At 32.9% G+C, this 15647-nt stretch overlaps 1 protein-coding gene across 2 annotated transcripts in view; it reads right to left on the reverse strand.

Annotated features, from left to right (window-relative positions):
• Positions 1–1535: 1535 nt before the first annotated feature.
• The window catches only part of LOC111712901 (RNA-binding protein fusilli), a 30469-nt gene continuing 16357 nt past the window's right edge, over positions 1536–15647 (reverse strand). The window contains exons 12-20 of one of the 2 annotated variants that reach the window (XM_023487653.1): positions 12128–12222; positions 11590–11705; positions 10850–10949; positions 10308–10463; positions 8824–8862; positions 7728–7808; positions 6588–6798; positions 2705–2982; positions 1536–1880 (exon numbers count right to left, since the gene is read on the reverse strand). In XM_023487653.1, coding sequence (XP_023343421.1) covers positions 1797–1880; positions 2705–2982; positions 6588–6798; positions 7728–7808; positions 8824–8862; positions 10308–10463; positions 10850–10949; positions 11590–11705; positions 12128–12222 — 1160 coding nt within the window. In that variant the 3' untranslated portion in view covers positions 1536–1796. Of the gene's footprint in view, positions 1881–2704; positions 2983–4170; positions 6799–7727; positions 7809–8823; positions 8863–10307; positions 10464–10849; positions 10950–11589; positions 11706–12127; positions 12223–15647 lie in introns of those variants that run through there. The other variant, XM_023487652.1, reaches the window with a different exon arrangement.

Raw genomic sequence — 15647 nt, forward strand, 5'->3', positions numbered from 1 at the left:
GACCTACAAAAAGAGTATATCCGACCTACAAATAGATATGTACATCTGACCTCACTCCATGCACATGACTAGAACTCAATCATGCCTGTAGGTCGGATTAAAAAAATAAAATGTGTAACCGACCTACAGCTGTCGTAGGTCGGATATAGCAATAGGTCAGAAAGTTAGTAGGTCGGAAGTTCAGTATAGAGGATGTTGCGTATAGACGATGCAACATTACCGGTTACTAGGGAAGGATTGCAAATGTAAAATAAATGCATTATCTTCTGCTGTTGTTAACACGGTCAAAGAATATCCCAATACAGAAATAAAATAATACCACGTGGTTTAGGGACGCCATACTTCCGCTTCTGAACTCTGAAGTGAATTTACTAAGTTAAGAATAAGATAAATGTAAGGGATAACCTTTTTCCGGATAAAGGATAAACTAAGTACAACCCGATTTAAAGGTTGAATTTGATCTTTTTATAAAATAAAATTCATAATGCTGATCTTACAAACATGATGAAACAAGAAGGTCGTTTTTTTCTCGAGTATCGTTAATCTTGAATGCTTGACCTCGGTTCTCTCAATATTCAATGTGAGCACTTATAAATTTAAGATTAAATGTTTGCAGAGTACAACCACGAGAGATTTTTTCATTTTTACATTTGTTATTAATATTTCGTGATAACCAGCTAAAGGTGATATGATTGACGTCTCAGTTCTTTTTTTAATATTATAAATGCCGCTATGGATATTGTAATTATAAAATATCTTTCAGTCATATTTTTAAAGATATAGGTAAATGCAGAAATCAACAAAAGTAAGATGTATTTGTGATATATTGGAATTCATAACATTTAACAAATAATAGAAAAAACTGGATAAATTTTAAAAATCACATTTTTAGAAAATGTGAATTATTTGACTTCCTATTGATAAAGGGGGGAATAGATGGTAACAATACAGTTCATATTTATCACATATATCGAGGAACAAAGGTGCAATAATTACAAAATGTAAAAATAGAATAATAATATAAAATCGATGATTAACAAAATATGTGTAACAATGCAATGAATTGAGAACAGGAAAAAAGAGAACTAAATAGTATTCAAGAAATTTTAATTTTATACATTTACTGTCATTATAAACAAAGTTAATATTACATTGACATAAAAACTTTATCGCTGATGAAAATCTTTAAGCTAAAATGGTTGAAAAATCATAAAAAAACAAAGCGGTAGAAATTTTCTAGATAATACTATTCTAAATATTGAAATTTTTTAAACAAAAATAACTTTTTCCTCTGGAGGAAGTTATTTAAAAAAACTGGGTTTTTTGAGGCGCCTCAAAGAGAATGAATATTGTTTAAGCTCAACTAGAGATATGTATTGCAAGCTTGAGATTATTGTTGGCAAGCCAAATTGAGGCATCGGTTAGGCCTGTCTTAAGGTTTATTCTGTATACAGGGGGACTCGTTAAACATGTAGGCTCGTCTTTCTTCTGTATACAGGGGGACTCGTTAAACATGTAGGCTCGTCTTTCTTCTGTATACAGGGGGACTCGTTAACATGTAGGCTCGTCTTTCTTCTGTATACAGGGGGACTCGTTAAACATGTGGACTCGTCTTTCTTCTGTATACAGGGGAACTCGTTAAACATGTGGACTCGTCTTTTTGCTAATCCTGTTCAATGTCTATTAAAATCCCCCCTCTTATAGAGGGGGACAATGATAATAATAGAACTAGTAACAATCCAGCCATTTTGTTCTCTAATTTTCAAGAGGGAACGGTGGATAAAAGTAGACTTGTTTTAATGAATAAAGACTGGTGTAGGTTTGATGAAATAATCTGATTTCTCTGCTGAGGGAGGAGGTATAGAAGTTTCAGCTCCAATCTAAATTAATGATATTATAAATCTATAAAATTGAAGAGGACTAAGTAAAAAAAGTTATTTCATCTCAAAAGATTGATAAACCTTCAGACCTGAAAAATTACAAAAAGACCATCATGACTTGTGCAGTGCTGAGTGTTCTTTTTATACTATTAAGAACATATAGATTTTTTTTGGGGGGCTTTGATATGCAACGTTATTCTTTATTTTGAGTTTTATTCTGTACAAAATTGCTTTAATTAAATCATGTCAAATGTTGATTTTGTTAGAACATGTAAAATGTAACGATGAAAAACTTGGCTTTTGTTAACAAACGATAAAAAAAACGCCGTCTGAGACAACATTTCCCTAAGTGTAATTAAATCCTTTTGAGAGCTTTCAATTTTCTAAACTTTCTCGGTTTTTTTAAAGCCTCTTGAGAGCAGAAAACCTTGAATTTTAAATAATCGGATAAAATACTCAGTCATACATTCATGGTAAAGTCAAAATTTGCTTCAGCGAGACCCTTTAAACTGAAGAATAGGAAGATTATTGTTTTGTTTATAAATAGTTCAATGAACTTGAATAACAAGAATTGTGCAAAGTACACACTACACAGACCTATGGGCCATGATTCCCTAAATAAAATGATTTTCAAGCTACATACCGGTACTTTTATTTTTCATTTAAACATTAAATACTTTAAGATTGCTTAAAGGTCGTCTTCCTATTTCAGTTACCAAAAAATGACAACAAAGATTTAAATGAGTAAAAATATTTTATTACAATATCTTACATCTCCCCATAATATTAAAAAAAAAATTCAAAGATATCTGACAAAAACTTACCAGCTTAATGTTGGAGTCTAAGTTTTCTACTGCTGAGAGTTGAGCTGGAGTAGGTGGCGGGGAAGCCAGGGGCGTGGTCAGCAATGAGGCGGGCAAATGACCCATGGGATAGTACCCATTAGGAGAGAGGGGCGGGGAAGGATATGGCCAGTATAGGAGGTGGGCGGGGAAGGTTGGAGGGAAGGTGGATCTGGTATGAGGAGGATGAGGAGGTAAACTAGAAAGATGGATTGGATTGAAGGGATAGGAAGGATGGGTTGACATGATGGGAGGATGACCTGAACAAATATATTTAGAAAATATTTTAGCAATTTTTAACAAGGTTTAAAAATTACTCCCAAACCAAACCAAGTTTCTCCGGTGCAGTCCAAACCATATCAAATAATTAGATTTTTCTTAAAAGTTACACCTAAAACATTCTAAAATACTAAACCAAACCATTAGTTAGAAAAATTGTCTGGGTAGAAAAAAATTGAAGGAGAGGTTGTATTGTATTTTCCTTAAATAATCTCAGAAAATTGGAAAAACCTATTTTGATAAAAAATGTTCACAGTCCACTTAATCTTGGCAACATTACCAACCTATCAAGTATTTGAATTATCTTATTAATAATAATATCTTGAACAAGTTAAATGAGTTCTTATAACAGCCTTCAATCAAATATTGAAATCCAGTTGAAAATCATGTTTGAGACTGGGTTACTTAAATTATATCATGCAAGGTATAGTGGGCAGGAGGGAGGGAGATTAAACCATTTTTATCTATTATGTTAGTAAAACTTCGAAGGATACCTGATGTTAATAATGTAGACAGAGATATCCATCCGCTGCCCAGAATATCCAAACATACATTCCCGATATCCAGTTGAATCAGATCAGGATATCCATCCAAACCAGGAAAAAATATGGATATCCTATTTCTAATTTTTTTCAACCCACCCCTGGATATTTTGATCTTAACTGGACAAAAATATCTGGATATCATGATCCATACCATCTGGATATCATGATCTAGTTTGTATAAACCAGACCTAAATATCCAGTTTCTCTTCTTTCATTCCTGATTTATATCCACTCAACTCAAACTGGATATTTAGATCTTTGCCCTGCACAAACCAATTTTGGATATTTAGATCTTATCAGTTGCAACCATATTCCTGGATATTTAAATCTATATCCCTACACAAACCAATCCTGGATATTCCAATAAAGAACTTCCATGCACCACATTTTCATAACATTAATCCTGGTAAACATTTGTCAGTACAGTTGTACAGTACAGTAAACCTTCAACCGAACTGGAAATCGTCGGAACATTATCGTCTTTTTTCTTCGACAGACTAGCTGTTCCGAAGGTTTCCAGTTATGCTTTTGGTTAACTGCTGCCATGCACTGATAAACATTTACCAGGTTCTTTAAAACCCAACATTAAATACAATTTTCCGTCAATCAAAATTCAAAAAACCGTTTTAGTTTAAATATATATTTTCATAAACTGGAACAATACATTTAGAAAAGGAACAAATTTTACTGGTATTCAGGCCCAGTGTTCCTTAGTGTAAAAATAAGGTGAATCTCAAAAGGGATTTGCTGTGTGGGCGTGGCCAGTTTGGGTATTAAATGCGAAAAAAATTTAAAAAGGGGATTTTTTAGATAAAAAAATCCGTTTTGCGAATCGAAAAATAAGGAGAAATTAATGCGTTTGAGCATTTATAGTTTCCACTCAATTGTTTTTAAAACTAGTTGGATATTGTTTTAATTTTAAAATTTGTTGTATTTATAATTTATAAAAACTATGATCCTTCTAATGGAATGCAGTATTTTTCCATAAAACTGTCCATTTACCATTTCAAGTTGCAAAATATTAAATTAATTTTGAAATGAACTTCACACCATGATAATAATATAAAATAATACTGGGTGTTAAAAACTAAACATGCGCAACAAAACAAAATTTAAGAAAAGTTTTTAGTTAAAAAAAATAATTGAGACCGCAAAAAGTCCAATTTGAAAACCATCTTAAGTCAATTTTTTAACGAAAAAGCCACAAAAGCTTCAGTTTTAAGTTCTCGATCAAGCCAATTTAGACTTTACTCATTATCATATTCATTAGAACTGGGACCAATTTAATAGTTAAATCTTTGAAAAAAGAGCAGACAGTTTCATGAAAATAATACTAATGGATCAATATTAAACAAAGAAAAAAAGTTTGATTGTCGGATGGAAAAGTTGATTTCTAAATGATGATCAACAATATCAAATTCTCGAACCATAACCACACCCACCCACCTAGACATGTATAAAAGTATAAAAAATATAAAAAAATCCACCATATTTTAAACTAAGAAAATAAACCTACATTCAAGTGTTAGTAATATATCCTGATATGTTTAAGACAAATTTATGTTCAATAATTAGTTAAAACTAGCGTGTTATTAATAATATAATCGTTTAACCACTTTTTTATGTGAAAAATTATATATTGCCAAAATAAAAATGTTAGATTAGATTATTTATAATTCCAAAATAATCTAACATTAATGCCTGGCAGGACTAAATACAGATATGCAGGGCAGCAACAAATATAATCATCCATGATACATTAAGTATCCAATACATGGGATAAAAACAGCTGATTAAAAGAGAAATCCAAACCAAATCTTGCAACTATAGTATGTACCGACTCCAGTGTACTCTGTACAGTACACAAAAATAATACCATTTGATTTGTGATTTTTATAGGACAAAATTCAAGCCAATATTTGGTTTGGACAAAACTTTTAACAAAAAACACTATTATGAAAATACGGTAAAAAATACAAAAATGTAAAAAATTTAAACACTAGTTTGTGACGAAAATTTAAAGTATGATAAGTGTACTCGTATTGAGCGGAATGTGTTTAGACCCTATGTTTGGGGGGCCGGGGGGGGGGGGAGAAATCGGCCATATTACTAACCCTTCCCCAACTATGGACTTGCTCCCTAGCAAGGCATGCAACCAGTGAATATACATCCATGGTTATCCAACCCAATGCGTAGGCGTGTATAAACTGTATATATATATATATTGAATGCGTGTGATTCTTATTTATAAATTACCTAACTGTTTAACCAACACAAAGTGTGGAGAAAAATGCAAATTTTGTTTACGCTTATTTCATATGTTAATAAAGTTGCTAAGGCACTTTCTAAAGTTTAAATAAATGCACGTATTTAAAACCACAAAGCAATTCTAAAATTGTAAATTTACAATATTTCACTATTTTAATAATTGCACTTGGTTACATGAATGGAAGATTCACAAACAAAATAATATTAAAAACTACAGAAAGATGTGTCCAAGCAAGGGGTAACTATATTCTCCCTGGGGAATTGAGCAAACTACAACTGAGTATAGGGTAAAGGAGGATGGGTTGGGTTTGGTAAAAGACCAATGGCTCCAGGTCCCGTGGAGGTTGGTGTATACATGACCGGAGGACGTTTAGCCGGAAGAGGGTCAACCTGGGATTGGAATGCCTGATCATGGGTTCTCTTGGCAGTATGTTGGACTGTAGGAGGAGGAGGAAGGGAGAGGGAGAAGGATGGAGGGAAGGAAGGCCTAGATGCACCGAAGGAAGGAGGTGGAAGGATATACTGGGGTTGAAACTGGTAGGACGGAGTAACTAGACGCTGAAGACCAGCTCCAGGTACCATAAAATACTGGCTTTGCTGTTGTTGGAGCTGTGGGAGTAGGAACTGCTCCCAACCTTGGATTTGTGGAGCTTGGGTTGGAGGGGGGAGGAGTCCATTGAAGAGCATATTAGGCGGGTAGAGGAGGGAACTCAGTTGTAGTTGCTCACTAGAAATAGGAGGGAGGTGGGCAGGCATAGGAATTTGTAACATACCCGGAGATAGAAGAGGAGGTTTAGCAGGCGAGGTTGGCGCAGCGAGGCCGCCGGTTAGAACCATTGACATGTCCTCGCCGCTGCACTGTAGAACCTCAATGTAGCGCTGCTTCTTCCCAATGACCATGTATCTGTTGTGTCGGTTCGTGGCGGCGCTGTGAGAGCTGTTCTCGCAATCCATCTGAATAAACGCTTCTCCACTCGGCTGCCCCTGAAGTAAAAAATATATATTAAGGGGCTCAGGGGCGTAGTCTGGGAGTGAAGGCTTTAGGGTACCTAAGAAAGTTAAAATGTTGCTTCCCCTGNCCCCCCTCCCACGTGAACAAAGTAAACATTTAGCAGATTTTATTTCCAAAAATTTAAAAATATCATTATAAATAAATCGTCCATTAAAATATTAAAACTGATTAAAAATATTCCTAATTAGTTGTTTTATCATCATTTAGCCTTAGATCCAAGTTGAACTTGTTCTTATAACGTTTAATAAACCAGATCCATGTAACATGTCAAATGGAAACCCTTATCTTATTTATCCATAAGACTGAGGAATAGAAAGACGATCGTTAGAAGTTATAATGATAATGTTACTTCGGTTCTACGGAATTTCCGACCTACGATACTTTGGACCTACTGCAACATCGGACCTACGACAGCTGTAGGTCGGATGTACATTCTATTTTGCAGAAACTGCAGATCTCGTCAGTATGTAGTTGACAGTGCTACCATAAGGATCGATATTCCGATTGCACACAATTAAATGTAAGTCGGATCATCATAGGATCACGAAATTTTTTTTTAAATTTTAAGCTTAGTTGAGAAAAAGAATGTGTTAAAAACAACTCATTAATACTAACAAATTTATGCTATTTAAGTCTAAAATTGATTTTAGATTTCAGGCTACTTGTAAAAATATCTAATTCATAACAAGTAACAACAACAAATGCACAAAAGATTACTTAACTAAAACCTTAACATTCCACAGTTTTATGGGTCCCCACTGTATTTGTATGTTTCAAAGCTTCATAAAAAAAAGAATAGAAGAAACATTTGTTAGAATCTATAAAATGAAAACTGTCGCACATATTTTTTGATAAATCTTCAAAATAAAATATCATCTTCTAAATAAAGGGTAGACTTTACCTGAGCGTTAAATACCATGTGAACCCCTTGAACTATAATATTCCTGGCGTATTCACCCAGAAACTCCAGGATATGCTCAACCTAAAAAACGAATCATTTTAAGCAATTTCCATATTAAAAAATATGCGAAATAAATTTTGTTTACGTTTTACATGTACTTTCTTCGTACTTTATTCAAGAGTTTATTAATCGTTTTCTCGAAAGGCTGATTCGGATCGCTTTACATCAGAGTACAGTCAAAACATCTTTTCATAATATATTTCTTAAAATAACTATATATAAATTTGGCTTGTCTGTCTGTCTGTCTGTTTGTATCCAATAAACGTCAAAACGGCTGAACCGATCGGGCCCAAATTTTTTGTGGGACATCTAGGGACCACAGGGAAGGTTTATGAATGATCAAAATTTCAAATATTTGTCTCCATCAAAATTCGATCTTCATTAAATTTTTGAAAATTTTGAAAATCCACGAAATTTTTTGTGAAAATCCGCGAATTATTTTTGTTTTGTTTTACGATGTACACAAAGAGAACATGTTCACAACTAATTTAGAAGATGGGCGCGAAGCGCCCTCTAAGGCTAGTAACTATATATAACACTATTATTTTAGTTCGCGGTGCAAAGAGAAAATTTAAGATAAAAAATTTAATTACCCCTCGTCGTGCCAAAAACTTCGTTTTATAGGTAATTTTATGAAATGTTTGTGTAATTTTCTTGATGCAATGGTTATTTCTAGAATTAATCAGTTTTTAACAAAGCAGAAAAAAATTTAAAGTTAATTTCATTTTTATTTTAATTCAAATAGAAAAAAAAAACTTTCTAGAAAAAGCAAGTTACTATAATAAATGTTAAATGTTAAACAGTTTACTTTACTTCATAGCACGATAATTAATTATTTTAAAGCACGGTGCTATATAATTTAACTTTATAGCACGATGATCACTTTATAGCACGTCATAAATAAAATTTACCACGAAAAGAATTAAGTAATGATAAAGTACACAATAGTTTCATAACATATTTTTAACGGAAAACCCCAATTAAGTTTTATAGATGGCCCTCTCCGACGGCTCCAGTTTTATTTAAAATGTCTTACCTGTGCTTCATAGGGTAATCCACGGAGTCGGATACAGTCCTGGAAATATAAAAGTTCCTTAAAGGGGATGAACATGCAATTTAAAGAGACCCTTCATTTAAAAATTGGTGATTCACAAGAGTTCCCTTAAAACCTTTCTCCGATCAATAATGGTTTTTCTATCAAGAAAATTGTTCACTTTGACGATTTTTTCCATAGCTTCTGAAGCAGGAATGCGCAAATGAAAATAATAAATTTCAAAGAGAAAATGATGGATATCTTATGGAATCTTGATCTTTAGTCCATAGAACTTTAAATACAACGTTTTCTCGAGATATTTCCAAATCCGTAATTTTTGCGTTATTGCAATGCATTTTAGTTGAGTTTCTTTGAAATAATATTATTGATTAGGTTTGATGTTTATGCATTAAATATGAGTTTTATATTTTTTTTGCTTTTCATCCTGCATTAAAAGTCATCAGGGAGTATTAAGTAACTTTTTAAAAACATTTTCGAGTGTTGATAGTTAGGACATTTTGTTGTGTCCTATTTCGTTCAAAAGACATTTTGTCGTGTCCTACTAGACTCCTAACCAGTTTAAAGGTCATTATGTCATCTTCTATCCTGTTTAAGGACATTTTATTGTGTCCTATCCAGTTTTAAGGTCATTATGTCGTTTCCTATCCAGTTTTTTACATTTAATGTCGTCGTTATTTAATAATTAATAAAAACTAATTCTGAAAACGTATCCACCCCCAAAGTAGAAGTTTAGAACGTCAAATTCCGCTCAAACTCAGGATCTTTAAAAAGTTTAATGTCTCCAATGAATCCGAAAGAAGTTTTCCACAACATGCATACTCAGTTCAACTACCTTACATAGCCGGTCACTCCCTTTAAACATGAAAAGAGTACACTTCCGCGAAATATTTAAAAAAAAAGTTGATTATAATTTTTGTTCTTTGATGAATCCTAATTTTATATTCTCCAATACTGTACTTTCACCTGAACACCCGACCCTTGCAGGGCACTCCCTTTAATATTTTAATATATATTTAAAGTACCGGATATTATTATTCATTAATCAAACATGCATTGTTCAAATATGGTATTTCATATTAGAACGATCTTACAAATAATTTGATGCGGTCACGGTGACTTCTAAGGTAAAGTTTACAAATTTTGAAACGGAGTACTATCACTATAAAATTGCGAATTGTTAGAAATTCGTGAACAGTCCCTTTAAAAGCTTAACAGGACTCTTGAAAAAAGACAAAATACCTAGAAAACATATTTTTATAAACTATTCCTTGCTAAAATCTGGTATTTCTTTGGATAGATTATACATTCCAAAAAATGTAGACACAGAATTTCTTCTGGATACATTTAGGGTTCCATATTTTATATTTGACACAAATAATTTGATTCGACAATTATAAAATAGAAAATAGAATAGAAAATTATAAAATTTAGGGAACGATCTCTTTAACTTAAAAATTGTAACCAACCTTTTTGGTTCCGGTGGTAATCATCTGCTGGGGAATGACTGGCATAGGTTGCGGAGGGAGTCCAGGGAGTAGAGGGGAGGGGGAGTGGGAGTTGGATATAGGGAGTAGAGGTGTTGAACTTTTACCTCCAATAGGATCTATTGATCTATTTAAAACCTGCAAATATAAAAATGATTAAAATAGATTTTAAGACTTATGAAATAATTGAATAAAAGGAGAGCCTAATCAAATATACTTTATTTTATCCTTGTCAGATAGGTTTACAATATTCCAGCAAAAAACCCCCCAAAAAGAGGATTTTTTCAATTCATTGACAACTGATTTAGAATGTGATTAGGAAAATTAAAGTTTTTACCCCTCACAGCCTTAATTAGTATCATTAATTATGTGAATATATTCGTTATGAACAAAAACATTTGGCCGACAAACGAAGCATCAAAATCACCCCATGTTGAAAGGAATAATTTTCCACCATTCCCCCCCCCTTAAGGAAACATAATTTAAAAACAAACTTATCTTAAAAATTTCTAATTTATTATGACCTGCTGCACTTCAGCTGTGGTAGATCTGAAGAGTTCGATATACCTTGAACCAATCAATTCCTTGTGCTTGGACAACGCCTTCTCACCGTCTCCCTCCTCACTACAATAACAATAACAGTAACAATAGCAATAGCAATAGCAGTAGCAATTAATGTAATAATAATAATAATAAATAATTAAACAAATCCTTTAAGACACTCTTTTTCCTTTACGCAAATAAAGCGTCAGCAGTGAATACACTATTCAATCTTTTATAACTACGCAAATAAAGCGTCAACTTCACTGTCCCTCAATCACAAAATTAACTGCAAAAATATTTGCGTAACCCTGAAATGCAAACATGAATTGCACAATATATGCAACAAAAACCTTGCAGCATAGTATCCGAGAAAGTATGATGGTATAATTTGAAAAAAAAAATTAATGAAAAAGCTTAAATACAATGAAAGTATCGACGAAATAAAATGTTCAATTTCATTTAAATCCGCAATATCTAGCTTTCTGGATCCGAGATCGGATGTAACCGGTTAACCAGGAACCACCTTAAATACATCCCGGGGGTTCTTCCCCCAATCTCTCCTTAAAAATGTAGGGGCCTCATTGGCTCTGCCCCATTAAAAAAAGTATTTATTTCAATTTCATTGCGCTTTTACACTTTTTCATGGGGGAGGGGGCGTAAGTATTTTTTCAATCTCTCCTAATTTCTCTGCAAGTATATGTTTTAAAAATCTGAAACTCACTTAAAAAGAACGAATGCATCTCCAGTAGCCCTTCCATCAGGTTTCTTAACGAATAGTACACCATGGTCCTTATCCAGTACACTGCAGGGGTCTTCACCACCGTCGAAAAATTCAATCTGTAAAAATTATTTTATTTAATACTTTAAGATCTGATTCTGCACTTCACGACTGATGAGTGGACACGTGTTCAAAAATAAGGAAACGCTGAAAATTATATTATTTTTACTTGCACTAGCATTAATCCAGACAATTTAAGTGTGGATAGGTAAACACTTATATAAATTCTTAAGAAAAATGAAAAAAATTAAAAGGGGGGCGGGGCCCCGAATTCTTTAGTTGGACTGAACTTTTAAGTAATTATAATGTCCTTCTGAAGAAAAGAGAAGCCATTTAAAACTAGTATTTTAAAATAAAAATAGTTTCGAAGTTGCCATTTCTATCATTATCTTGATTGGGGGAAAATCGGTAAAAAACAATATTTTAGCTTGAAAAGAGAACATTCTAGGGGAGGGCTAGGGTTTGTAGACAAGGTACTGACCACTTGTTTGGTAGTGCAGTCGTAAGGTAGACCTCTCATCCTGATTATAACCTGACCTCCCCGACTTAGGAACTCTTGAGCCTCGGTATTGTTACCTTAAACAAATATATACGTCAGTGACGTGCACAGGATATTTTTTAAGAACAGGAGAGTTCTAAGCCCCCCATGCAATGGACGAGTTGCAAAGTTAGATTTCAACGAACAAAAGAAAAATAATGATGCAAACATTCCTTTTTTAGCATCAAAATTTACATTTTTCGGTTTTATAGATTATAATGCTAATTCTTACTTAATAAATAAAGAATATTTTCGTTATTCAAATCAATGAACTAAACATTTATAATTATCTTTAAAAAATAAAGAACTTAAAAAGAATTAATCAAAAGATAAGAGTTAGGTTTCAAATAATTTCACTTTCAATATGTGTTTATTTTTTAGTACACACACATTTATTGAAAAATTAAGAATACTTTTTTAATGAAATATTGTTCTTTCAATATTAGAAATCTTTACTCTTCATATGTTAAAAAATTATTTATTATCCATTCGTATTTATGTGTTTTTAACTAGACCATGCTAGATAATTAGGATCTGGGATATAAACTTGCATATTCTCATAACAGATCAAGGATCTAGGATATAAACTTACATATTCTCATAACAGATCTAGGATCTAGGATATATACTTACATATTCTCATAACAGATCTAGGATCTAGGATATAAACTTACATATTCTCATAACAGATCCAGGATATAAACTTACATATTCTCATAACAGATCAAGGATCTAGGATATATAAACTTACATATTCTCATAACAGATCTAGGATATAAACTTACATATTCTCATAAAAGATCTAGGATCTAGGATATATAAACTTACATATTCTCATAACAGATCCAGGATATAAACTTACATATTCTCATAACAGATCAAGGATCTAGGATATATAAACTTACATATTCTTATAACAGATCAAGGATCTAGGATATAAACTTACATATTCTCATAACAGATCTAGGATCTAGGATATATAAACTTAAATATTCTCATAACAGATCTAGGATCTAGGATATAAACTTACATATTCTCATAACAGATCAAGGATCAAGGATATATAATCTTACATATTCTCATAACAGATCTAGGATATATAAACTTACATATTCTCATAACAGATCTAGGTGCTGGAAACTTCCCTACAGAGTTTGCTCCTGGAGAAGAACTCCAAGTAACATTTGGAATAGAAAACATGGGAGGAACCACGTACTGGGGACCACCGCTCCCAGGGAATGCCATGATCAATCAATTAATAAAAAAGTTCTAGATTTTCTTCCAATTGATCAGTAAATCTTGATGCTGCTGTTTAAACTGTCAGTTTAGAACTCAATTAGAGTTTTCTTAAATCAATCGAATCACTGATTGATTTGATGGAAGGCAAAGATCAATAAATTGATTTGCCGGTGTCTTTAAATTGATTAATTTGCGGTGTGGAGTGTTCACAAGTGTTTAGTGTTGAGGGGAACTGTTGGAAGAGAATTGATTTTCTTATCAGTCCCTGTTTATTCTTACTTATCTTTTCTCTATATCGTCAATCTGTAGATTCATGTACTTAAATACACAATCTTAAACCCAGATATATTCACAGCTTAACATTTATCTGTAAAATCCAATTATATTAATTAGTAAAATGTAAAAGATTAATTCAAAGCCAACGATAGATCCGTGCAACACCCCCAAATCCCTTTTTTTCAATAGTATGTTCTTCAGCAACAAAAGTAAATGGTTTATCTACATTAGTCTAATATACAAGGCTCCTCCGTCTGAAGGAGAATGCTAAACTGAAGTTGTAACTCACTAAGCTATGGCCGGACTACTCGAAATACCGGATTGTGAACGAGGAGTGAGTTTACCCAACTCTATGTATATAAAGTTAGAACACTGTCTTATGTTTGTTAATATACATTACACGCTGGATCATCATATGACACAACATACAGTATTTCAGGACTGCTGAGGAACCAGTACAAAACATAAGGAGGGATGTGATAAGACGTGAAGAGACTAGGGGGGGAACTAAAAAACTAGATTTTTAACTTTTCACACATTATAGTTTATTAAGACAGATAATTTTCCTGTTTTGCACTAGGGTTTCTTTCCCTTAAGCATGCTATTGAGAAGCTAATCTGAAAATAGGAACAAAAAATACCAAATTCAGCGGGGGGGGGGGGGGCGAATATCCCCCGCCCCCCTGTATCCGCCCCTGAATGCTGCTATTGTTACACATAATTATTGCAAGTTACAGAAAATGAATCTGAGCCTTTGTTTTTATTTTTTATCTATAACAATGTTTGATGAATGTTATGTATACTACTAAATAACAAAATAGAACTGGGCGTTGAGCGCCTTGAATTAACTAAATAGTTTCCGTGGCAGGATTGAAGGCTCGTGTGACACTGAATAGATTAAAGTGGACCCTATACTCAGTATACAGTGTATACACCTGTATACACAACATATACAATAAATTACCATATTTTAGACCAATTCTAACATAATCAATATATAGGAGAAAATATAACAGCATAGCCTTATACTTGAAAATCTAACTTGAGAACCCAGCGTTGCCCAGAGTACTCATAGTTACTCCCCCCGTTTACCCGCACTTGTCGTAAATTACGATGCGATAGCTATTTTTCCCTATAAAAAAATTTGAGGTAAATCAGTCAAGGGTTTCCTGAGTTATGATCGGAAATCTAAACAAACCAAACTAACAAAACTTAAACTTGAATCTTTGATCCTTTAATCTGTGCAATCAAAAATGTCGAATTGTTCAACATAGCTTATGTTTTCTTAATCGCAAAGTTTGATTTAAAGACGACATTCGGTTACTTCCGCCTCTGCGTCTTGTCCAAAATTATTTATATCTATATTAGATAACTTTATATCTTTCATACTTAGGCTTTGCTTTGGTTAAAGCATATATTTGTTTAATAAATATCAAGGGTGCATATTTCTTGAAAAATCTTTATAATTTGAATTTAAATTGTAATTTCTTCATATTTCTTCAAAAGACTCCAATGTCAAAAAAAATGTCGATGAAGTAATTAAAATAATTGAATTATTGCGATTTTTTAACAGATAATTTGGTAATTTTTATGTCAAAACCATGACAAGCCTGGGGCGGGAGGGAGATGAAGTGTTATCCAAATTTGAATTTTTGTAAAAAATCTACATTTTGAGAAATTAAGTGGCGCTTCAGGAAATTTTACTTTTTTAACCAAAATTAAAGGGCTACAGTGGGTGCATGCTCCCTCTTCTTGCGCCCCTATTTTTCACACAGTGCGGACGCGCCCCCCCCTTGAAACTGCCACTGTAATCTTAATAAGTAAAACGTGTTATAATCATCTAGCCTTTAAAAATAAAGATTTAGCGAAATACATCTTGTTGAAGACGACATTTAAAATTTACTTTGTAGTGTCTATTTTAAATAAAGTAAGAAAATAATTCTTTTCAG

The sequence above is a fragment of the Eurytemora carolleeae genome, unplaced genomic scaffold (genome assembly GCF_000591075.1).
Source record: "Eurytemora carolleeae unplaced genomic scaffold, Eaff_2.0 scaffold1340, whole genome shotgun sequence".
NCBI classification, from domain to species: domain Eukaryota; kingdom Metazoa; phylum Arthropoda; class Copepoda; order Calanoida; family Temoridae; genus Eurytemora; species Eurytemora carolleeae.